The 23,259-nt window shown below is 64.9% G+C and overlaps 1 protein-coding gene and 1 long non-coding RNA gene across 5 annotated transcripts in view; one reads left to right on the forward strand and one right to left on the reverse strand.

Moving 5' to 3' along the window:
• Positions 1 to 652: 652 nt before the first annotated feature.
• The window catches only part of COL18A1 (collagen type XVIII alpha 1 chain), a 90,880-nt gene continuing 68,273 nt past the window's right edge, over positions 653 to 23,259 (reverse strand). For 2 of the 3 annotated variants that reach the window (XM_042903830.1, XM_042903831.1), the window contains 33 exons: positions 22,825 to 22,887; positions 22,631 to 22,717; positions 22,173 to 22,226; positions 21,891 to 22,049; positions 21,031 to 21,093; positions 20,181 to 20,207; positions 18,070 to 18,201; positions 17,488 to 17,550; positions 16,320 to 16,346; positions 15,531 to 15,566; positions 14,939 to 15,010; positions 14,608 to 14,643; positions 14,280 to 14,369; positions 13,688 to 13,717; positions 13,580 to 13,606; positions 13,296 to 13,358; positions 12,937 to 13,011; positions 12,220 to 12,246; positions 11,961 to 12,014; positions 11,606 to 11,680; positions 10,192 to 10,260; positions 9,710 to 9,752; positions 9,119 to 9,181; positions 5,420 to 5,463; positions 5,071 to 5,193; positions 4,425 to 4,578; positions 4,267 to 4,340; positions 3,662 to 3,790; positions 3,260 to 3,292; positions 2,163 to 2,414; positions 1,717 to 1,914; positions 1,276 to 1,391; positions 653 to 1,092 (listed from right to left, as the gene is read on the reverse strand). In XM_042903830.1, the coding sequence (XP_042759764.1) occupies positions 879 to 1,092; positions 1,276 to 1,391; positions 1,717 to 1,914; positions 2,163 to 2,414; positions 3,260 to 3,292; positions 3,662 to 3,790; positions 4,267 to 4,340; positions 4,425 to 4,578; positions 5,071 to 5,193; positions 5,420 to 5,463; positions 9,119 to 9,181; positions 9,710 to 9,752; positions 10,192 to 10,260; positions 11,606 to 11,680; positions 11,961 to 12,014; positions 12,220 to 12,246; positions 12,937 to 13,011; positions 13,296 to 13,358; positions 13,580 to 13,606; positions 13,688 to 13,717; positions 14,280 to 14,369; positions 14,608 to 14,643; positions 14,939 to 15,010; positions 15,531 to 15,566; positions 16,320 to 16,346; positions 17,488 to 17,550; positions 18,070 to 18,201; positions 20,181 to 20,207; positions 21,031 to 21,093; positions 21,891 to 22,049; positions 22,173 to 22,226; positions 22,631 to 22,717; positions 22,825 to 22,887 (2,772 nt within the window). In that variant the 3' untranslated portion in view covers positions 653 to 878. Of the gene's footprint in view, positions 1,093 to 1,275; positions 1,392 to 1,716; positions 1,915 to 2,162; positions 2,415 to 3,259; positions 3,293 to 3,661; positions 3,794 to 4,266; positions 4,341 to 4,424; positions 4,579 to 5,070; positions 5,194 to 5,419; positions 5,464 to 9,118; positions 9,182 to 9,709; positions 9,753 to 10,191; positions 10,261 to 11,605; positions 11,681 to 11,960; positions 12,015 to 12,219; positions 12,247 to 12,936; positions 13,012 to 13,295; positions 13,359 to 13,579; positions 13,607 to 13,687; positions 13,718 to 14,279; positions 14,370 to 14,607; positions 14,644 to 14,938; positions 15,011 to 15,530; positions 15,567 to 16,319; positions 16,347 to 17,487; positions 17,551 to 18,069; positions 18,202 to 20,180; positions 20,208 to 21,030; positions 21,094 to 21,890; positions 22,050 to 22,172; positions 22,227 to 22,630; positions 22,718 to 22,824; positions 22,888 to 23,259 lie in introns of all 3 variants that reach the window. The other variant, XM_042903829.1, reaches the window with a different exon arrangement.
• LOC122198932 lies at positions 6,298 to 11,499 on the forward strand. 2 transcript variants are annotated; one of them, XR_006193229.1, is made up of 7 exons: positions 6,298 to 6,404; positions 6,720 to 6,966; positions 7,827 to 7,914; positions 7,998 to 8,208; positions 8,366 to 8,539; positions 8,768 to 9,775; positions 10,630 to 11,499. It is a non-coding gene; the product is annotated as an uncharacterized LOC122198932 (long non-coding RNA). The 2 variants fall into 2 exon arrangements; XR_006193228.1 differs by having other exon boundaries at positions 7,998 to 8,539.

Consider the following 23,259-nt stretch of genomic DNA (forward strand, 5'->3'; position numbering starts at 1 on the left):
TCCTGGGCAAGGCTAGGGAAGCCTCTGCTCTGGGAATCCTTGCCTCAGCAAAGGAGTTTTGGACCTGGGCGGGGCCCGGGGACAGGACACTGCCATCCCTGGGTTGTGGGCCCCTCAACTCCTAGCCTGGGGGCGTCTGGCTGGCTCAGTCAGTAGAGCTCTTGATGTCAGGGTTGTGAGTTTGAGCCCCACGCTGGGGGTAGAGATTACTTAAAAATCTCCCTGCAGGGCCTTGGCTGGATTGAGCTCCACGTGGGAAGCCGGTGTGGGACAGAACTGAAGACGCACCTGCCCCGTGTGCAGGCTGGCTCCCAGCCACCAGCACAAGGTGGTGTTGGGGTAAAGGCCATAGCCTGGGGGCAGCAGTGGCCCTGAGTTTGAGGCTGGCCCTGGCCCGGGGGGTGGCTGCGGGAGGCCAAGGAGAAATGGCCCCACGCTGCGCCCTTGGCCTGAGCTGCCCCAGCAGCTCACAGCTGGGGACCGAGGCCCCACCTGGCCCCTGCCAGGCCCCCCGGGCACGCACACCTCCCCAAGTCAATATGTTCCTTTGCCTCAGAGGGGGGTCTCCCTCCTGTTCTGATTGGGGTCAAAGAGGAAGGGGGCAGGGCCTTGTGCGAGGTGGGGAGGGACAAGAGAAAGTCTGGACACCAGGTTTTGTTTTAAACTTTTTAAAAAATACACTCTTTGGCTTCCTTTTATTTCTTGGGGGTTACATGAAACGTGAACCACAGAACCATACAGGAGAGTGCCAGCCAGGTCCCACCCTGGGGGCGGGCGCGGGCAGACGCTCCTTAAGTGCGGCTTCCCCGCTCCCCTGCTGCTGGCCTCCCGGCCTGGCCGTCTGACTGTCCGTCCGCCTGTCTGAGCCGGCAGAGCCCCTACTTGGAGGAGGAGGTCATGAAGCTGTTCTCGATGCATAGCACGATGAAGGCGTTGCGGCAGCTCGCGGCTTTCTGCGCCAGCAGCCTGCCCGCCAGCAGCGAGGAGGCCTGGCCAGCCGCCGCCGCGTCCTCTGTCCGCCACGTCTCGCAGTAGCTGTCGGTCAGACGGCGCCCGCTGGGGTCCGAGCCGTGCCACACGCTCTTCTGAGGCCTGCGGGAGGCAGCAGCCATCAGCCGCAGGCCCGAGCCCCGACCCCCGGGATCTGGACCACTCCGGGCAGGGAAGGGCGTTTCCCAAAGGCCCCAAGGCCCAAGGAGCGGCTGCCTGTGGGGCCGTCCCTGGGGGCTCCACCTCCCAGAACACACCCCCTGCGGCCTCTGTTGGGGAGCCTACCAGGCAGGATGCTGCAGGACGTCCCTGCCATCGAAAGAGAAGACGCGGGCCCCGGGCTTCAGCTGGCCCTCGGAGCCGGAGAACAAGGCCTCCCAGCTGGGAAACAGCACCTCGTCCTGGGGAGGGCGGTGTCACAGGACTTACTCCCGCCCCAGGGACGCCCTGCCGCGGGGCCTCCAACCCCAGGTCTGCGGTGAGGCCACTGCCTCTGGCCCCGAGGCGCGCCGGTGCTCCCCAGCTCCCAGGAAGCACTCGGCGGTGGGAGAGAGGCATGGGGACCGCCCCAGAGACGGTTCCCAGCCCCGGCTCGGAGGTGGCTGCGTGCGAGGGCCCGGCCCTGCCTCCTGCCCCTGAAGGCGCCCCGTGAGATGGGGTGGCTGCGGGGGGCTGGGGACCCCGCCGGACCCCCGCCCCTTGCCCCACGCGGGAGCCCTCACGCACCCGGAGGTTGACGATGGGCACGCCCGTGCGGTCAGCGCGGCGCACGATGCTGTAGAGGTCCTGCAGCCGCGAGGACAGGAAGGCGCGGAAAGTGCCCGCCAGCCCCACGGCGCGCGCCTGCTGAAAGCACTGGAAGTCCGCGCCCCGGATGCCGCGCATGCCGCCCGGCTGGGGGCTGTTGAGTGCGACCAGGTGGAGCTGTGGAGGGGCCGCGGGGGTCAGCCACCAGCCCCGGGCCGGCCGAGGGGCTGAGCGTGCACAGAGAGGGCCCCAAGAGGACCAGCCCAGCCCCTCGGCCTAGGGCAGCAGGGACCGCGGTGGGCTGGGGGCCGGGGGGTCCAGAGTGGCCGCCGTCAGGCCCCCACCCCTGCCCGGCTCCTCGGGCTCTCCCGCTTCTCGGCAGCCCTGGGAGTCCGCGTGAGCCGAGGGGCTGGTGGGTCACTCACCACGGGCTGGAAGTCCTGGTGGGTGTGGGTGCGGGCGGGCCCGCCGGTGGGGCGAGCCGGCTGGACGTGCAGGTAGGGGCCGTGGTGGGGGGCGCCAGGGTAGGGCCGGGGGTCCGGCAGGCGCGGGGGGCCGGCCAGGATGTCATCCGCCCGCCAGGGCCGCGCCGTGGAGTGGGTGAGCTCCCGCCGGGGGTGCGGGTTGCCCTCGTGCAGCTGCACCAGCGGGGGCTGTAGGGCGGCCACCTCGTTGTCCTGCAGACGCAGAGGCAGAGGCGCCGTGGGCGGGGGCTCTGCCCTCCCGTCCGGGTGGCCCTCTCCTCCTGCACCTGCGGCTTGTGCTCTCGTAAGCTGGAGGGGCAGCCCTGCCGGCCTGACGTGCAAAGTGGGTGGCTGGCCCTGCGCTCAGGCACCCCCCCTCCCCCGCTCAGGACCACATTCCCTGACCTTCCAGCCCCCCTCACTGCCACCCGGACACCCAAGTTCTCCGCTCCTTATGCCCCGCGCGCCCACCTCAGGTGATCTGCACCGACCCCCCCTTCCCAACTGTCCTCCCCCAGCACCCAGTGCCTCTGACACCCCGTGTGCTCTGACCAGGCACCTGTACCTGCTAATACGATAAAACAGGTTGTCTGTCGCCTGTCATCTTTACCACCTTTCCCCCAGCCCGCGAGCTCTGCGAGGCAGGGGCCTCGCGTGTCCCTCCCTGTCTAAAACGGTGCCTGGCCCGGGACCATACCGAATGAAGGAAGGAAGGAAGGAACGAGCGAGGGAGGACTCCCTGGGCTCCGTGAGTGCGCGGACTCACCGGGAGCCCGGGACACACGCTGCCTAACGCAGCCTCGGTCCCGGGCCCTTTAAGAAGTCCTGGCTTAGAAGAGCCGCAGCAGTGGGAAACCTAAGTATGTGGGCTCCTCCATCCCCCGGGCCCCGCGCTCGGAGAGGGGTGGGCAGCGTGGCCCGAAGGGAGGTGGCCTCGTGGTCTGCACACCACCTCCCACGCCCAGCCCCCAGAGCCCCAGGCGTGCTCGGCCTGCCACCGTGGAGCCCCGGCCAGACGTCCCCCGGGCTCCAAGCCCTGAACTCGGCTGCGTCCTTACCGTCCCACGTGGGAGGGGTGTCCGCGCCTCCAGCTGAAAGAAAACGCAGGGGTCACCCCAGCAACCCTGACGCCTGGCACCCCCGCCCCGCCCCAGCGGGAGCTGGCACGGCTACACCCCGGTGCCTGTGCCATCAGCGGGCGCACAGCACCTCACGTGCATCGGCTGTAAGAAGTGGGAGTCACTTCTCTGTAAACCCCAAACTGCTCGGAAGGCCCCGAGTTAAAAAATAAAGAAACGTGAGGAGGGAGCACGGTCACTGCATGAGGCGCTCACCCCACAGGACAACCCGGACCAAGGCTCAGGCTCGCTGTGGGGGGCCCCCTTCCCCCCCACATGCTCTCCTGAACCCCAAGCAAGCTCAAGAAGGTCTCCCGCCCCTTCTCCGTGCAGGTAACTCACCAGGACCTTCCGGAACCCATTCCGGACCCGGACGTACAGCTCCTCTGTCTCAGCCACAAAGATGAGCCAGCCCTCCGGAACCTCCGGCACCTTGTCCAGCATGGTCTGGTACGTGGCCCAGATCCTTACCTGCTGGAAGCCCGACCCAGTGGGTGCCCTCGCACACAGGCAGCGTCTGGGCTCATGGGGGGTGGGGGGAGGACACTTCCGGATGAGGGACAGTGCTGAAGGCTTAAGTGTGTTCCTTTCTCGATCAGGCTGTTCCCTGAGAATGCTCTGTGGCACCGGGGCGGTGAGGCCACCCTCGGGGAGGGCTGGATGCCAAGTGCCCACGTGCCCGGTGAGCCCTGCTGGGGACCCTTCTTAATGGCTGTCCTCCCTTGTCCTCCCCTGCCCACCCGAGTCCCACGGCCACCCCCAGGCTCCCCGTTTTCTGCTTTGCAAACCACATCTCAGGGCTGTCGTGCATCTGTGCACGGGGCAGGGCCAGGCCCGGTGCTGGGACCCTCCGGAGCAGGCCACCCACAGGTCTGCAGAGGGGAGGGCGGCCGGGCAGGCGACTGGGCAGCAAGCATCTGACCGGTAAGGAACACGGGGACCCTTACCCCTGAGGAGGTGCCCATGGTTCCAGGGGGTCCGGGGGGCCCAGGTGGGCCTGGGGGGCCGGGAACACTGATTGCTGCAAGAGAAGAGCCAGAGATGGGAACGCATGGCCCTGGCTGGACGAGGCCGGAGCCCAGGTACCCACCCCTGCTTGACTTACTCTGCCTGTAAGGGCCGGGGAAGGAAGGGGGCCCTGGGGGCCCAGGGGGGCCAGGGGGGCCAGGAGGCCCCTGACGCCCCTCATGGCCGATGCCAGGGGGCCCCTGAGGTCCAGGTGGGCCTGGCTGGCCCCGAATGCTCTCTCCCTTGGGACCCTAGGGGAGACAACAGAACATGTGGCAGAGGCCCTGCGGGGAGCCCCCTGCCTGCCCCCATGATGGCCGGGGAAACGTGGCCTCCCACACGGTGTGCTCTCTGCTGGGAAGGGATCCCAGAACACGGACCAGAGCACACCCTGGACAGAGGTTCGGTCCCCCGAAGGCCCTCGTTCCCCCTCCATCGCTCAGGCAGAAGCTGGGGCCTGTGCCCCCTGGAATCTTTTAGGGCAGATGGTCTCCCTGAGGGAGGCACCAGCAGGAGGACAGGAGTGAAGGGCTGGGTGAGGGCCCCTATGCCCCCTATTCTCCTGGCTGGCTGGGGGGGGCCCCAGGCCGTGACCCACCAGGCCTGCCCTGTGCCCCCCCTGCCAGGAGTGGGGGCAACCTTTTGGGCCTTGCAGGCATCCACAGCTGGGCTGGACCTGGCCCAGGATGTTGGGGACACGGGCTCTGGCTCGGGCCTGCAGGCAGCCAGGAGTCCAGACTTACCGGAATCCCAGGGTAGCCTGGTGGGCCGGGGGGGCCGGGCACACTGGAGCCGAAGAATCCGCCACCCCCGGGCTCACCCCGTTCGCCCTTCTGCCCCGGGTCTCCTCTATCACCCTTCTCCCCCTGTGGATGGAAATGCCGGTCTGAGACAGCCCGGCTCCCGCTGCTGACCTGGGAGGGGCAGGCCGACCCCCGGAAGCCCTGAGTGGGCAGGGTGAGGCAGCCGGAAGCTTCTGGAGCCCAGGAGGTCCGGCACACCCTGCGGGACAGGACTTGTCTCCCCACCTTCTGAGCCCCCAAGGAACCCAGCCAGGGTGGGACAGGCGACGGGGACGCGGGTGACACCCACCTTCATTTCAGCCTCCAGCTGGAGGAGGTCGAGCGGGAACTGCCCTGTAGGAGAGATGGGGGGCCAAGGTGAGTGTCTCGGCAGCGCCATGCCCCCCACCTACAGCTGCCTTCGTTGCCTTCTAGAATGTCTGTTTCTGGGGGGCCCCCTGCAGTTTTGTTACTTATTACCGCGTACCAGATGCTTTTTTGACATTTTTGTTAATGGCGGCCCCGGAATGTTTTAGGGGTGCAGCAGAAGGACCGGACAGTAAGGCTGGTTCACACCCGTGGCCTCACTGGTGGGGACACAGGAAGACGTGCGTCACCTCGTGATGGGAGTTCCAGGACGCATCTGGCGGCTCGGACGGTTCCCCGTGACGCCCGCCTGCCTCTGGCGGCCACAGGTCTGACCTCCTTTTGTAATGGCACCTTTTTAGAATTTCTTTTTGTTTATTACCAGTTGATCTTTGTGAATGGCCCCTGTGACCTTGGTAAGTCTACCTATTAATTGCAACGGTACATTCTTTGGGGTGGTTGATGTTCCCAAACCTGTCTGTACAAATGGCAGGTATTTCTTCCTTCGCAACCCTCCCCACCCCCCGGGGCAGCGGCCACCACCCTGAGCACCAGCCACCCTGCAGCCCTAGCGAGGGTGGAGGCGGAGCAGCCCTTTGCCCCTCGCTCGCAGGGCTCCCTCCTTTCTCGGTCCTGCAGGGGGCGTGCCAGGATTAGCGGTCTTTCCAAAAACTGCCTTGACTTGCAAATGGTCACTTCCGGATGAAGTTCACTCAGCTCTGAGCTGTACCATTTCTTCCCTTTTCTTTGCTTCTCTATGTTAATTTTGCTTTATTTTTTTAACATAATTTCTTGTCAAGTTGACTAACATACAGTGTGCACAGTGCGCTCCTGGTTTTGGGGGTAGATTCCCGTGACTCATCGCTTCCGTACAGCCCAGTGCTCATCCCAAACAGCGCCCTCCTCGGTGCCCATCTCTTTTGTTAAAGGTAAATCTGCTATTTGTTTTCTGACTTCTTGAGCTGAGTGCTGAGAAACGTGTCCCGCTTGAGGCTGTGAGTTCCTGAACGGTTAACAGGACCCGTGGCCTGGGGCCCAGCTGGGCCGGCCGATGGGTGCGTGGCCCCCATCTGGGGGGGTCCTGCTGCCGCGGGGCCGCTGTGGCCGCGGACTCGGCCGGGGCCTCACCACCTTCCACCTGCCGGTTGTGAGTGGTTCCTCCTTATCTGGAAGGGAAGTGCGCTGCTCTGGGGTCATCTTCCAGGCGTGTCTGTGACGCTGACTTCCTGCTTGCTCTCTGCCAGGCGAGGGCCCGTGTGGTGAAGACAGGGTCCCCGTGTTGCTGCCAGGGCCCCAGGGCCCCAGGGCCAGGCCGGGAACTCCGTCTCCTGCCTGAGCTGTTCTTTGTGTGCTGGTGCCGTCACTTCCTGAGAGCCGGCCATACCCCCACGAGGACGGATCTGTGTCGTCCTTCTCCTGTCGGTTGCTGCTCTTTACGTCTTGAAGCTATGTTGTTAGAGGCACAGGATTTGGAGTTGCTGTATTTTTCTGGTGGGTTTACTCCTTTTTCATAATGGACTTTTTTTTTTCGAATTTCTGGCAATGTTTCCTGCCTCAGGGTACACTCGTCTGATTTCTCACACACACAGATATTTGTACACACACACACACACACACACACACACAGGTGCATTCACAGACGCATGTAGACACACACCCATGCAAAGGTGCACACAGGCACACCTAGGCACACACCCATGCACAGGTGCACATGTGCACACACACAGGTACATTCACAGATACATGCAGGTGCACACACACCCCCATGCACAGGTGCACACACACACAGGTGCATTCACAGATACACAGGCACACAAAGGCACACATATACATAGGTACATGTACGTGCACAGGTGTACTCACACGTGCACACACAAGAACACGGGCACGCTCACACATACAGGTGCACATGAGCACACAAGCACACAGGTGCACTCACAGATGCACACACACAGGTGCACATTCACACACACAGGTGCACACACAGGTACGTTCATAGATGCGGACACATGCACATGGGAACACACACAGGTGCACAGACACAGGTGCACACACACAGGTGCATTCCCAGATGCACGCAGGTGCACACATGCACACACACAGGCTTGGTTTGCCTGCCCCTGTCCCGCATTCAGCTTGTGTGTGTATCTGTCCTCACATTTGCAGTGTCCCTCGTAAGCAGCATACGGTTTTGTTTTTATCCAACTGCCGACGTTTACCTTTGACGGAGTATTCAGTGGGTTCCCGTTCAGTGCGCTTACGGACAGATGTCAGTTTGAACCAACTATTTTAAATCTGCCTAGTTCCGTCTGCTCTGTGCTCCCTCTTCTCTCCTTTTGTGTTGTCTTCAGGGTCCGGTAATTTTGGTGTCATCCTCGCCGGGCATGCTTAGTTGCGTGGTCCTGGCCCGTCGTTGGCTCCACCCCCGGAAGCGGCGAGGTATGTCCCGCTTTGACCACGCTGAACGAGGGCAGCGGTTCGCTCCTGGGGGTCTCCCCTCCAGCATCGCCTCCTTCTCGAAGGGCCCTTGCCATCTGTCCCGTCCCATCAGGGCAGGTCCTCCGACGGCCTCGCTTGGAAGGGGGTTTCCGCTGACGCACACAGGCCATCTTTACGTTGTCCTGAGGCCTCTTCTCTGGCGTCTGTCTTCCGTGCGGAGGAGTGAGGTCCTGTGGGTCGGTGGCGCGAAGGGCTCCTTCGGCCTCAGAAAACCCTTCGCCGTGACGCCTCCAGGTGCTCTCCTGCCGGCGCCCCCGCCCCTGCCCCGGCCCGCGGCCTCCACACAGACCTCTCTCGCTCCCTCCCGGTCTCCTCTGCCGAAACTCACGCGGCCTCCTCGGGTCCAGTGGCCGCGCCCCTCCATCCCAGAACGGAACCGGGTTCTTTCCAGGGTCCCGGCTCCCTGCACTCACCCCCACCTTCCCTTTGCTGGAGCACTGTCGTGATTCAAGCTCCCACCCTGGCTGGCTCTCCTGGGGGCCTGTCTCACCTCTGCTCTCCTGCCTGCATTCCGGTCCGTTCTGGCCATTTTGTTCACCTGCTCAGCCTAAATCGTAGGCCCTCGGTGAGCTCACCTTCCTCAGGGAGCGGCTTCCGCCTCTAGCAGTCCTCAGGGAAAACCCTGTCTCTGACCCCGCCCTTGCTCTGGGCTGCAGCCCCTCACGGGGCGGGGGGGGGCCCCGGTCGGCCACCCTTTAGCTGTCACTGCCTGGGGCTGGGCGCCCCGGCCCTCTGGGCTTCTGTCCTGCTAGCCCCCAACAGCCACCCTGTCGTTTTCTTCTATTTCATTCAGCAGTGGAAGAATTTGGCAGAGTCGTCCCACCATCCGTCAGAAGGAACCCGCGAGGTGCTAAGACTTCAGCCCCGGGGCAATCGGGCCAAGGGAGGACTCCACGCAGCCCGTGGGAGGGGAGGGGCCGTCCCCCCACACGCTGGGTGCCGGGGCCCAGCTCTGCCCTTCAGCCCCGCTGTCCTTGAAGCCCTGGGCCCTGAGGCTTTGGGCCAACTAGGGATCAAGCCGCCACAGGTGCCGTCCGGCCCCATACGCCTGGAAGGGGTGTCCTTCCTCCAGGAGGGCACGGGTAACCACAGAGGACAGTGCCGGGGACCCACCCCAGCCCAGGGCTGCCTGGAGCACACTCACCTGGTGGTCCTGGTGGGCCCACTTCTCCTTTGTCACCCTTCGGTCCAGGAGGCCCCTGGTACCCTGGAGGGACAGAGACCCAGGAGTGTCCATCATCGAGCTGTGACAGGGCCCTTGGGCCATGCCCCTGTGCCCCGCTCACCCCCAGCCCTTGTGAGTGCTGCGTGCACTAGCCTGGACGGGGGAGGAACACCACACGAGTTTGGGAGCCTTCAGAGCAAGAGCTTTTGTTGAGCAGAAGCACTCGGGGGTCCCACCCAAGGGGCTGCCCCTGGAGGCCACACCACTCCCGCAGGGCGGGCGCGGGCTGACAGAGCAGGCCCGGGCAGGGGGCAGATCTAAATTCCGCACGCAAGTGGGTGTCTACTCAGTGTCCAGGACTGTCCCCCGTGAGGCTGCCAGGACGGCCGTGCTGGGACGACCCGGGAGGCCCCGCGAGGGGCCCGTGATCACTCTGGAGCAGGGGACATGGGCCGATGAGGCACTCCTGCTTCCCCTGGAGCCCAGGCTCACAGGAGGAAGTCCTGCGGCATCCAGCATCCCCAAGAGAAGCCACCGCCCCAGCCACCGCGAGGCCCCAGGGGCCCTCACCTGGCAATCCTGGAGGTCCAGGGCGGCCAGACTCCATGAAGGCCTGCAAAGAAGCTGGCCGGTGAGGTGAGGGGCTCTGCGGATTGAGGGCAGCACCCCCCCAGCGGTCTCTGAGCCCGGAGTCCCAGCCCTCCGTGAGGCCACACAGATACCGGTCCCCCGTAGGAGCATGGGGAGGGGGAGGGGGAGGAGATGGGGGTTTGGAATCAAGAGCCCTGACTGTGATATGACCTGCCCCTTCGGAGTCACTTCATGTGGCTGAACCTTGTAAAACAGGGGTGTCTGCCCCCAGGACCACACGGCTCGAGGTTCAGGCTCCCAGATGCAGAGAGCCCTCACTTCCCCAGGTGGGGTTTGTTTTCTAATGGAGTACTGGCCAGCCCCCTGCCAGAAATTGGGGTGTCCCCTCCCTGGGAGAGGCTGACCCCTCCAGGGGGTGGCTGGTGGATAGGGCCTGTGAGGAGGGGGGTGGGGGTACTTACGTTGCTGTCATAGACGGGAGTCCCGGGAGGGCCTGGGGGTCCTGGAGGCCCCGGGGGTCCGGGTGGGCCCTGCATGGGGAGGACAGAACATGAGGTCAGTCATGTTCACAGCCAGGCCGTGGATGTGACCAGGGCAGCAGATGTGAGGGGGAATATTTCACTAAATATCTCACTAAAATCAGAAGACTGAACGTGTGTGACAGCATATAATCAGGAAGCATCCAGTTTGGTTGTGGCTGTGGGGCCCCCAAGCACAGCTGCCCCTTTCAGAACGTGCCTGGGGGACGTGGAGAGGGTGACAGGACTGGCCGGGAGCACGGAGACTAACGCAGAGTCTGGGAGCTCATCTGTGTATTTCCACGTTCAAGGCAGAGCCCCAGGAGGCCCAGAGGCCAGCAGGCTGAGCCCATGTGTGAACTTTCATTTACTTATTCACAGAAAGAGAACAGACAGCCACCCAGGCGGGGTGCAGAGCACTCATTCTGGCAGTGACCTGCTTACTGGACAAAGCACCAGCCTGTGTAACTCACGCTGCGTCAGGAGCGAGACCAGGGCCAGTGAGGTCGTGCGAACCTCAGGACCCGGCCCCGCCTGCCCTGCGGTCGCCTCCTTGCAGTGCCCCACTGAGGCCAAGGACAGAGGGACTGGAGGCAGCACAGAGGTGGGGTGTCGGGCCCCCAGAGGAGCCGCTGGAGGCGGAGCCCTGTCCCAGCAGACTCCGCGGGGCACACATGCGCCCTTAGGTCAGAACTGACTCGCCAGCCGCCCTTAGGTCAGAAGTGCGGAAAGGATCCCGGCGCCTGTCTTGCTTGTCGAGGCCCGCGACCCGTCTTTCTGTCACTACTTCAGATCGCCGCGAGATGTCACCTCCTGCCTCTTGATTTTTCACGAGGCAGCAGCCACGTTTAGGCCACGGGAGGAAGGAGCCACGATGAAGAACCAGCAGTGATGGCAAAAGCAGAAAAGTGGGGACCGTCTGACATGCTGGCCTCAGGACCCCACGCCTCGGCCCGGGCCGTGGGAGCAAAGTCACCGAGTGCACCTGGCAGCTGGCTGGGTGCCCGGCCGTGGGATTGGGAGCAGGTCCCGTGTCTGGAGGCCTCCTCTTAGGGGGGAACAGATAAAAACACCCAGGCTACCAACATAAACCCTGCTCAGAAGCCGGTGAGGCACTGAGAGTCAGGCTGTGGTGCTGAGGGGCCCCACCGGGGGCAGGGGTCACGCCCGGAACCCACGCGGCCGTGCCCTTCCAGAAGAGCCACTCGGGGCCCCTGTCCCCGCAGCTCAGCTGGAGTGTGCACGCACATGTGTGGGGTCCTCGTGCCAGAGGACCGGCCCGGTGTGGTCACGGCGCAGGGCCCTCCACGCCCCTGGGCGTCCCAGCCACGCCGTCCGCCCCTTGGGGGACACTCACCCTCACACCAAAGCCGACGCTGGCATGTCCTGGCTCCCCTTTCTCGCCTTTCAGTCCGTTCATCCCGGGGCGACCCTGGGGCAGGGCACAGGGGCGGTCACTGCTGGAGCTGGCTCACGCCAGCCTGGCCAGCTCTTGGTCCCCGCCCAGGGTCTCCTATGGCGCCAGCCCCTCTGGCCCGAGACGCCCACAAACGGGCTGGGCAGCCCTAGGCTTCGTCCTGGAGAAGCTGTCCCCAGGCGGGGTGGTCCCTCGGGGCAGGGCAGGGGGAGGAACTGAGGTCTGCGGCCCCCTAGGCCCCCAGGGGCCAGGCCTGAACTGCTGCCCACAGGCGCACGAGATCCTGGGTCCTTACCGGCCGCCCAGGGAAGCCAATCTCCCCTTTGTGCCCCGGCCGTCCATATGGACCCTGCAGGAAGGAGGAGCGCCTTTCAGGAGAGCAGAGGACGGCGTCTGCGGTGGCCTCCCGCCCGACACCTGCCTCCGTGTTCGCCAAGCACGCCAGGATGTACGCTTGGGCCACCACGCCCACTCAGCGGCCAGGCCGCCACGGCACCTCGTGTTCTGTCCCACCGCGCACGCGTGTTTGCGGTGGGAGGCGTGCGCCTACTCACCGGCGGTCCTCGGAAGCCGGGCTCTCCCTGAATAGGAAACCAGAAGGCGCTGTCAGATGGCTGGCAGGGCAGTGCCCGAGGGGCTCCGACCACGCCAGGGACGGAAGGAAACGGCAGAGGGAGCATGCTCTAGATGGGGGTTTTTGTTCCCAGGGAGCACGGACGAGGCCTGCCGTGGGGGCCCCCCGACCTCGGGGCCGGCCTGAGTTCTCTGGGCCCTGAGATCCGAGGTCCCACTGCCCATCCCAGACAACCCTGGGAGACTTCAGGGCCCCTCCGGGCCTGTCCCCCACGGCCACTGAATCCGGGTCCAAGTCCTCCCCGCACCCTCTCAGGGCCTGTCTGGGGGTGGGGGCTGAGGGAGGAGGGCCGGGACCCCTCCACGGTGGCAGCACCCAGAGGCAGAGGAGCGGCCGCATCCTCAGGGTGGGGCGTCTGCGGGTGAGGCCCCTGCCGAGTACCCCTCCTCCAGAGCCCCCAGCCCCTCGGCAGGGCAGGCTCAGCTGACAGGCAGGGGATAACCAGGGGCCGGCTGGGTGGTGGCCGAGCCAGGAGTACGGGCTCTGACCCTCCCAGTGCGGCGCTGAGAGAGGGACAGACAGGGAAGGGTGAGGGGCCCAGGCTACAGAAGTTTCCGGAGCCCTCTCAGGAACCCCCCCCCCCCCCCACCAGCCCCCGGCCTGGACAAAGGTGAGCAATCCCAGGCACCCAGCTCACCTTGGCTCCTTTCTGGGCAGGGCCTAGCGTGCTGCCATCGGGGCTGAAGACTGGGCCCGGCTCGCCCTTCTCGCCCTGGAACAGCCGGGGTGATGGGCATGAGGCCGGCTCTGGGGAAGGGAGGGCCTTCGACTCCCACAGTAAAGCCCCAACTCGGGGCATGAACACCAACCCCGGAGCAGGTGCATGGTGAGTGGGGTCCTCCCCTCCCTGGGCTCTGCCGTGGGGTGGTCTCTGCGGGGCCTCCATGGGTCACAGTGAGGTGACCATGAAGAGAACCGGCGTCAGACTCGGTCAGGGCTCTCGTGTCCTCATCGCCCCCCCAGGGTCACAGAGCAGATGGCGCCTGAGCCTCTCACCTTGGGTCCCGGGGGGCCCCGCTGGCCTTTGGAGCCCAGATCTCCCTTTGGCCCGGCCGGTCCCTACGAGGAGACAGGAATGAGGGCCACGCGAGGGACCCTGTCCCACCGCGGCCGCCTGGGCACACCTGCCTCCTCGTCCTGACCCACACCCCGAGACCCCGCCCTGGTCCCGGGGGCTTCTGCGCAGGAGCCTGAAGGTTCCTCGGCTCTGCGGGCACCCTCCGGCACTGGGCTCACCAGGGGCTCGGGGTCGGTGCGAGGAGGGCCGAGGGGCGACTTACAGGAAAGCCCGCGTACCCCGGCCGGCCCTGCGGAAGAGAGGGGTCGGGTCAGCTCGGGGCGGGTGCGGAGCCGGCTGTGGCTCCCCCCCCGGGACGGCGTGCACATACCTCGGGTCCCGGCACGCCTGCCACCGCTCTCTGTCCGCGGGCCGGCGGAAACACAGGCCGGAGGAGGAAAAGGGAAAACACGTTAGAGTTAAAGCCCAGCTCGCCTCACGGGCCCAATGAAACAGCACAGCAATTAATGCCCAAGAAAAACTGCTTTCACTCGCCGTCCTGGCTTTGGCCTCAGGTCCCTCAGATCAGGCACTGGAGAAGCTTCCAGAGACCCCAGGGCCAGAGCGGACTGCCGGCATCTGGGAACCCAGGGGGTTCTGATGGGGCAGCTCAGAGGCTGAGGACACGAGGGTCTCAGTGGGAGAGGCCTTGCTCCATTTAGATTTTCTGCTATAGAATTTCCATTTCTCTCCGGTCACCCACTCCCATAATTTTTTTCTCATTCAAATAATTTAAAAGTCTCACCATAATGAGACACCATCGCTGGTCCAGAATAGAACCAAGTGGAAACCCTGGAGTCTTTAGGGGGCACCCGAGGTTGGGGGGAGCCGACGTGGGGTCAGGGACCGGGATGGCACCCGCCGTGGCCAGTGCCGAGGGGAGGGCCGGGCACGGCGCCTGCCCACCCACGCAGTGTTCTTACGTCCTGCTCCGACACGTAGACGACAGGTCCTGGGGGCCCGGGGGGTCCGGGGAGGCCAGGCTGCCCCACTCCATCCCTCCCTGGGTCACCCTGGAAGAGAAAGCCGGTGTCTGACTCTCAGATGGCTCGCGGGGGCCTCCAGATTGTCCGGGGGGGGCCCTTCCAGGGCTCGGAAGGGGTTCCCGGCGCCCACAGGGTGTGAGGAGGTGCCTGGGCTGGGGACGGCAGTGCTGAGGGCCCCACCTCCCGGCAGGGCAGGCTCCGAGCCAGCACCCCTCAAGGCTGGGCCACGCACGTGCCCGGCCCGCAGACCCCGAGCCCCACTCACTTTCTCTCCCTGGGTCCCTTTTTCTCCTTTGGGTCCCTGCAGAGATGGAAACAGTTCATCTCAAACAGAGCCTGAGCCCCCTTCCTGGAGACCCCACACCACCAGCAGTGGCTCTGAATGGAGACGTGGAGAGTTCTTCCTGGGACAGGGGGCTGAGCCAGGCGGGAAGCCCGGCGGGCAGCCTGGACCCCCGGCCCACGGAGCCGGGGTCTCTGAGCCCCGTGGGGTACAGAGCACTGGTCAGGACCCCGAGACCACACCGAGGTGTCGGCCTCGTCAGCCGCTCGGGTGGTCCGCCCCCCCACCCCAAGCGTTCCTAGTGGTCGTGCACCTGGGCTCCGGCTGTGCCCTCTCTGCCAGGGAGGCCGGGGAACCCGGGAGGTCCATCGGCTCCGACTTCTCCCTGCGCCCGACACAGGAGGAGACGAGCGTCAGCCCACCGCCCAGCAAAGCCTGGCGTCCGGGGAGGTGAGCGGGCCGGCGCTTCTGTGGGTCACCAGCTCACGCCCCTGGCAGCAACTTGGCCCAGTCGGCCTCCAGCCTCCTTAGGAGCCTCAAGGGGCAGAGGGGGAGGGGACTACGGTTGGACAGACTCCTGTGGTTCCCAAGGTTTACACCCTGGAGCCAGGAGGAAGCCTGTCCTGCGACCTGGGGCGGCGGGCAGGTGTCCTGGGGCTGGGTGTCCTCAGGACAGGCACGTCTTGCAGTCTGAGGAGTGGAGGCCGAGCCCCGACGGCACCAGGAAGAACCAGAGGGAGAGTGAGCCCGGGCCTGGCCTTGGAAGTCACTGCACGCGGACCTCCCCCCGAGTTACCGTGGTTCCAGGGGACCGGGGCCGTGCGGCTGAGGGGGCCCCTGCCTGCTCCCGACTGGGACGGGTCAAGATCACGATTCTCTGACCCCGAGAAAAGGCTCTTTCTTACCTTGGTGCCCGGTGGTCCGGCTATTCCAGGGTCCCCCTAGGGCGGGTGAAGGGGCTCTGTGAGCGCGAGTGCGGCAGCCTGCCCCACAGGGGTGGCGTCCGTGCTGCCTTCTCCTCCTCCAGGGCCAGCCCAGAGCGGAGGGTCCCAGGGACACCGGGCCAGCTGTGCAGGCAGCTAACACATGCAGCCTAGACTGTTCTGGAAGCTGCCCCATCAGTCTGCTCCAAGGAGCACTCCACCAGACGACTCCATTTTAAGGAAGTGAGTGTGTCTTTCTACAATGCGATCTTCTACCACAACCCAAAGTTCTAAATCGAAGCAAAACACTCTAAAAGGAACATTCATCACAGGACCATAACACATCGCCTGGTGGGCCCTGTGCGCCCTTGAACCCGTGTGTCTGTGGGGAGCGTGGCGTGCCCTCCCAGCCTGGCCACCCATGGGGAGGGGTGGGGGCTGGTGTCCTCCAGGGACAGGGTGGGGCAGCAGAGCCAAGCAGGGAGGTGGGGGGAGTCCCGGGGCGCCCCACCCCCCGCCGCCCCAGAGCCTGGGAGGCGTGGCAGGGGCAGGTTCCTCTGTACCCCCGGGTTGGCAAGCCCCCTTCAGACGCAAGAAGCCGGGGACCCTGTGGCTTTAGAAGGATGGGAGGAGTGCCCCCCAGCACGGAAGCTCAGGGTGGGTGGTGCCTGTTTCCCCGTGTTTCTCCCATCTCCCACGGTGAAGTCCTGCTACCCCCAGGCCCCGCTGAAACGGTAACTCTTAGTGGGGGGGGGGGGTGCGCTCACTGACCTTGACCCCGGGCAGGCCTGGTGGTCCCTGTGGGGCAGAGAAGGAACAGAGCCTGAGCCCCTGGAAGGGAAGGTCTTCCTCCTACAGGCGCCAGGACCCCCCTGGGCAGTCCAGGAGCAGGGGTCTGTCTTCAGCACCACCTTTATCCCTCAGGCAGCGCACAGACCAGACGCGAGGGCAGGCGTGCCCGGTGCCTCCACAACCCGAATCTGCATCTTGTGTAACTGAAGCCTGCATCCGAGCAGAATGCTGCCCTCTGGCCCGTACAGGGCACTGGCTGGCTCGGCTTTGCTGTGACCCCCGGGGGTCTCCGTCACCTCCGAAGTCACGAAACAGCCCCGATGATTCCTCCAGGGGTCAAGGGCACTGGATCTGTGTACCCGGGTCCAGGACCCTACAAGCGGGGACAGGACCGCGGGCCCGAGACCTCACAGCCACCTCCCACCGGGTCCTCTCTGGTACCCAGGCAGCTACCTGATGCGGCCAAGGACTAGGATTTTTTAACACGTAAAAGGAAAAGCACGAAATTAAACTAGCAAAGCCACTCTAGCTACTCAGGGAAATAGTTTCTGCCCGAGAGAAAATTCTTACTAACGCTGCCCAGAATAGAAACCTGTCCCCGCTGCTCACTCTCACCAGGCTGAGGGTCTGGGGCCGCGGCGGGCACTGGCAGGAGGGTCCCCTGGGCACCCACCGGCCATGGCAGAGGCAGCGCCCCACCCCGGGACGTGTCCCCCACGTCTGGTCCAAGTCCTGGGCTCACGGGGGTGTCGGCCGCTTCAGCCAAACCCAGTCCCAACTGGTGCAGACGTTAACAGCAGAACGAGGTGGGATTTCACAGGAAGGTACCCATCTTTATTTAGTTACAATTGCACTTAGGTCCAAAGTTTATTGCTTCCCCCAATTAGAGCCGTAACGAGAACGGAAGCACTGCTATTTTCCAGAAAGATCCATCTTTTAGGGCTCATTCTGCCCCACGTCCATCTACCAGACCACCAACGGCACTTCCCCACATGGACGGTCCACTCCCTTCCAGAAGGCCTCCAGGGTGGACAGTGCCCAGGCATCAGCGGCCTTGCTGGTCCCCACCGGCGGGCTGGTCCCAGGGGCATCCCCTGCCCCACGTGCACCTCCCCCCGAGAGCGGATCAAGCCGGCAAGGGCAGTACCTGTGGCCCGCTGGCTCCGTGAGCAGTTGACCAGAAGGGTCCCCCAGAGCCGTCCATGTCCTCCTGCGGGCAGCACACGAGGGGGACAGTTGGGTCTGCATGTCTTACGGGAAGAGATCCCTCCCGAAGGCCAGCTGCTGGCCTGGGGGGGAGACTCAGCCACAGCTAAGCAGGGCGGGTTCCAAGGGCTGAGGTCGCCTGGCAGCGGCCATTCTTGGTCCTGGCATAAGAAGCGTCTGCCAGGTTGCAGGGACCCTGCCGGGGGGGGGGGGGGGCGCCCCGTTCAGCCCTCCTCTGAGTTTAGGGGATTTTATTTTTGGCCCGAGCACCAGCCGGGGGCCTGGCTGTCTCACGGTGTTGCTTGGGGCAGTCTTTCCCCAGCACGCACAGGACAGGGGCCCTGGCATGACCACCTGTGCAACTGGGTGGCTGCTCCCCCACTGCCCCCGGTTCCACCTTGTGGCACCGTCTAGGCGGGGCTGAGACATGGGGCCGGGGAGAGTGCTAGCCCGTGGGGGGCGCCCAGGGGGGCACGGGGCCGCAGACTCGGCTTTCTGGGGGACGGGAGCAACCAGTACTCACAAACCCCGCGGCAAGTCCTGGTCCTGGAGGCCCGGGGGGCCCGGGGGGCCCTGGTGGTCCAGCTGGTCCGGGGGCTCCTGCCAAGCCAGTCTCCCCAGGAGCGCCAGTGGGGCCAGGGTCCCCCTTGCTTCCCTGCACAGGTGGAGAGACAGAAGTCACTGCTTTCGGCCACCAGGGTGTCCACTAAACCCCGAGACAGCCACTGCATGCCGTGCCCACCTGCTTTCCCTATGTGCTTTTTACAAATCTGGAAACCAGAGACAAACGGCATTGCACAAAGCAAACCCAATAGCCCCCGTTTTTCCTCTGACTCTAGGAAACGGTTTTACCCACTTTAAAAACGACACTACCGAGGGAGACCCACAGGCCCACACACCGGAGATATTCCTTCCAGGTCTGGTGCAAGGGGCACACAGAGCATGCTGTCCCCCGCGGCGGAGGAGGGGGTGGCGAGCTGTGGCAGGTGAGGGGGGGAGCCCCGAAGCAGCGATGGGGGAGCAGGAGGGCCCCTGAGAGCAACCGAGGGGGGCCCAAGGACTGAGGAGGCCCGAGGGTCCTGGACGCCAGGTGCTGCCGGCTTGTGAGCAGGGCAGGGAGGTGGGACTTGACACAGGGAGGCCCTTGGGCAGAGGGCAGGGCTCCGTGCAGGCTCAGCCCGGAGGCCGGGATCACCACCTGGCCGGCCCCACCCAAGACCACCTAACCTCATCTGCAGATGGAGGGACTACAGTCTCCTGCCTGTGAGGGGCACAGGCGCCCCTGGCCCACAGCAGGGCGTGTTACCCACGCACGCAAGCCCACCGGAAGGCCCTGGGCAGCGCTGACCACGGCCTCTCCCCAGGGGGCCTCCCCGGCCAGTTCCACTGCCTCCTCCGGCCCCTCGAGTGGGCTGGGGTCCCCTCACCGCTTCCCACAGGCATCGGATGCTGTCCTACGGGGGTTGGGCCCCGGCCCTCCACGAGCTGCCCCTGAGGCTGGTGTTAACCCCTTTACGGTCTATTTAACAGATAGTCAGCAGTTTTGACTTGTTGACCCACTTTACCCACGGGCTCATTTTAACGGAATCTTCTATTTTACTTTCTGGGTTTTAATACTAGTACCTTTTGATTATATTTAAACAACTCATCTAATGGTCAATCTTTGAAAGGCTTCTACGTAAATATTTGTGCCTAGAAAACTCCATCGGGGCTGATCTTTTGTATTTATTTTTTCCCAGTTTCCTACTCAGTTTACAACCAGGCTGTAGGATCTGGACCCCTCAGGCCAGCTCCTGACGGTTTTAAAGTTTGAGTCTCAATAGCCAGTTTCCCACTCGGGGTCTCATTCCCACAGCAGGTCTGACCTCAGCTTCAATGCTGAATTTTCCTGCAGTTGTAGCCCCTCATTTCAGGCCTCCCAGAAGGCCCTCAGTGCCCCCACGCTCATGCGTGTGTGTGCACGTGCATGTGTGCATGATGTGTGCGTGCGTGTCCACTCACGTATGCATGTGTGTGTATGCGTGCATGCACCTGCATGTGTGCATATGCGTATGTGTGCATATATGTGTGCGTGTGCATATGTGCATGTGTGCTCCTATGCACACGCTCCTCTCTGAACCCCCCACCCCATCCCTCAGAATCCGCATGACCTGTGTCCCGATCCCGTCCTCATCCTGGTCCTCCCTTCCGCCCCGCGGGGTTTGCCCAGCGCAGCCCCGGCCCACCAGCGGGCACTTCCCCTGGGGACCAGCCCCTTGACTTCCCGGGAAGTTTCCGGTGGGCGCCCGCCCACCCGGTGCAGCTCAGAAGGGGCCTCCCCGGACCCGCTTCCTCATGGGATCCCACGGGGCCCCAGCAGCACCCCAGCCCCCAGCAGCCCGGTCCCTCCCCATGAATTCCCCCCCCACTCCATGCTTTATCTGACAAGTTTTCACCGGGAGCTCGTATCCAAACACCAGGTCTCATCCCGCAGCGGCCAGAACTGGGTGGGAACCGTGGCCGGACCAAGGGGACGCCTCCCCAGGGCGGCTCCCACAGTGGACACCGGCTCCCTTGACCGTGGCCCAGCCCACCCCGCGCCCAGCTGCCCATCTCCACCCGCCCCAGGTGCCTCCAGGGGCATCTCGTCTGTACCTTAGGTCCCGGGGCGCCCGCTTCGCCCTGCAGGGGAGAGAGAACAATCGCTGAACCAGACCGCGTGCGGCCAGCGAGAGGAGAGCACACACTTGTGCTCATTCCGTCCTGACCCGAGAGGCCGCTGTTTTGCTAGTCACGCTGATCAAAGCCTGGCTTTCCTCGCTCGTGTCTGGGCAGCCGGGATCCCGCGTGCCGCTCCCGGAAGACACGCGTCTGAAACCCTGAGTGTCTCCTGGCCCTGGCACAGCGTGGGCTGCTCCCGCCACCGCCCTGTGTCAGACCTGGACAGAGGCTCCCGGGGGGCTGGGAGTGGCCGGCACCCCCACGAGAGCCCCTCTGGCTCGGCTGCTCCCCCAGCGAGAGTTCACGGAAAACGCGCCTCCTCCGCTCAGCCCCGAGCAGCCCGGCTCTCACGGAAAGTATCCCACGGAGGACGGCCTCGAAACCCCTCCTGGTTCATTCACCGTAAACGACGTGGAGCCACGGGCCCCAGTTGTAACCAGAATGAAAGCTTGGGATGCAGTTTTCAAATCAAGCCAAGTGTCCCCATGACCCCAAACACCTAGTCCAGCTGTCATCAGAAACACTGATCACAGAGTCCCGAATTTTTACACGCTTCTCAGCGAACCCCGGACACCCCAGGCCCCAGGCTCTCAGACCCTGAGGACTTAGGCGGACGGTGGATGGTGGCCGTGCACGGGATGACAGGGCCACCTGCCTCCCCGTGGCCACCTTTGTGGCACTTCTCGTGGGGAAGGCCGCCCGGCCGCACCCCCACACCCATCGCTCTCCGGCCGGCACACGGCACCGGGTCAGGCCCGCACAGACTTCTGGGGAAGTGACTTACGGGGCTGCCTTTCTGGCCAGTCTTTCCTGGTCCCCCGTCTCTTCCTGGAGGACCTGGCGGTCCCTGGGGGAGAGAAAAGCAGAGTGTGGGGCCAGACGGAATTCAGCCGCTGAAAAAGATTCACGGGGCAGCGGATGATTATCCGGGTGTGCACGCTTCCCCAGGGTCGAGGACGCCGAGCGTCTCCCCCGACGGCTCACAGGAGAGCCTGCACACGGGCTACGGGGTGCAGCGGCTCCGCTCGGTTTCTACATTTGTTCCCTTTTCGTTGAGTTGATCGAATGGGGGAGGATGAGAAGGGCCCCCAGACCGTGAGTGAGGGGCCGGTCACTCGAACAGAGCCGGGCGCCATCCACGGGACGATGCCACGAGCGTGCGGACTGGACCTCCGGAGCGCGTCGTCCGGCGAACACGTTCCGCGCACCCGGTTCACGTGGCGCAACTCTGATAGCGACACGTGTGGGAACCTCCAGGCCGCGGGCCCCCCCCCGGGCCCCCCCCCCCCCCCCCCCCCCCCCCCGGCGTCGGGAGCGGGCGTGGCAGGGCTCTGAGCACCGCACGAGTGGTGAGTCCCAGACGCGGGCTCCTCACGGCCCCCGGGCCTGCAGGCAGGGCCCACTCCTGGAGACAGACTCTGGGAGGTCCACTGACCCGCCGGAGGCCCGGAGCTGAATGGCGCCGCAGGCATCACCCGGTGGGTCGGCCGCTCAGGCTCCTCCCCCCAGGGGCCCAGAGCCAGGAGCCGCCTCCCTGCGATGATCTGGGCAGGGGGGGTACGGGTGGGGACTGGTGTTCACCCCCCACCCCAGGCCAAGCCCGGAGGGCGTCAAGGGCAGGGAGGGGCAGGAGGCAGGCCTTACCGGGGCGCCGGGAAGCCCGGGGGCCCCGTCCCGCCCAGGCACTCCAGGAAGGCCTGCGGGGCCTGGGACGTCGGAGCTGTTCATCCCAAAGCGGCCCGGCTCTCCGGGCAGGCCTGGGACGCCGGGGGGCCCCGGGGGGCCGGGGAAGCCTCTCGGGCCCTGGATACAGAGAGACGCAGGATGGTTGTGGCACGCGGCACCCGCCGAGGGACGGCCCTGACCCCCACCCCCGCTTGGGCACCACCACCACCACCACAGGGTCCACACGCCCAGGACACTCACTCGGAGACTTTCCAGGTCACCGCCGAACCCGGACCCCTCCATGTCAATGAAGGTCTAAGGGAGGGAGCCCACGGGCACGTCACCAGGGGCCCAGGTCCTTCCACCCGGCCCTCCCCTCGCCCGAGGCCAGCGGGGTGGGGGCTCGACCCGGCCCGGCAGGATGCTCGTCTCGAGCACGGCCCACGGCCCACGGCTGGGAGGTTTACGGCGAGAAGCCGTGAGCAGGTAGTGGACGCGCCCGCTGAACAAAAGGAGGCAGAGCCGGGCAGGAGGACAGCCCTGCGGCCCCAACACCCTGTGGCCCAGCAGACAGGGCTGACTCCCGGGCCCGACACCCCTCCCGGAGGGCCGGTCTGGGTCCAAAGAAGGAGGCGTCAGGAAGCCAAGCAAGGTGTGGAGGGTCCCTCCGGGGGCAGCAGGCGGCCCCCCTGCTGGAAGAGGCTGCGGCCGGGACTTACCAGCCTGTCGTGTCTGAAGGAGGGTCCTGGTGGCCCCGGAGGCCCTTGGGGTCCTGGGGGTCCTCTTGGCCCGACCCCAGGGTCCCCCTGGGGATGTAAGACACCAGTTACATCAGGGCGTACGGCCCTCACCGCGGTCAGGGCTTGAGAGCGTAACGCACACGAACGGAGACCCAGACGGCTGAGACTCTCACCTTCTCGCCCTTGGGGCCCGTGTCTCCTGGGGTCCCGGGGAAGCCCTGTGGCCCGGGGTCACCCTGGAAGACAAAGACCATCATCTCGGTCAGGGAGAAGGCCCCTCTGTGCTGTCACCACCCGTCCCGCCCAAGACACATGGCCGGGGCAGACAGCCAAGCCATCGAGGGGTTGACAGAGGGCATCGTGCAGGACTCAAGGCAGACACTGCCCACTGGGGATCTGACCTGAGGGGCCACGTGGACCTTTCTACACAAATGTGATCTGCGGCTTCCCATGGACATCCTCACCAGACACTGGCGCTCTGCCCCATACATGCCTGTGCCTGCCCCGTACACGTGTGTGTGTGTGCCTGTCCCGTACGTGTGTGTACCTGCCCCGTAGTTGTGTGTGCCTGCCCCGTACGTGTGTGTGTGCCTGTCCCATACACTCGT

This window comes from Panthera leo, chromosome C2 (genome assembly GCF_018350215.1).
Source record: "Panthera leo isolate Ple1 chromosome C2, P.leo_Ple1_pat1.1, whole genome shotgun sequence".
In the NCBI taxonomy this organism is placed as follows: Eukaryota; Metazoa; Chordata; class Mammalia; order Carnivora; family Felidae; genus Panthera; species Panthera leo.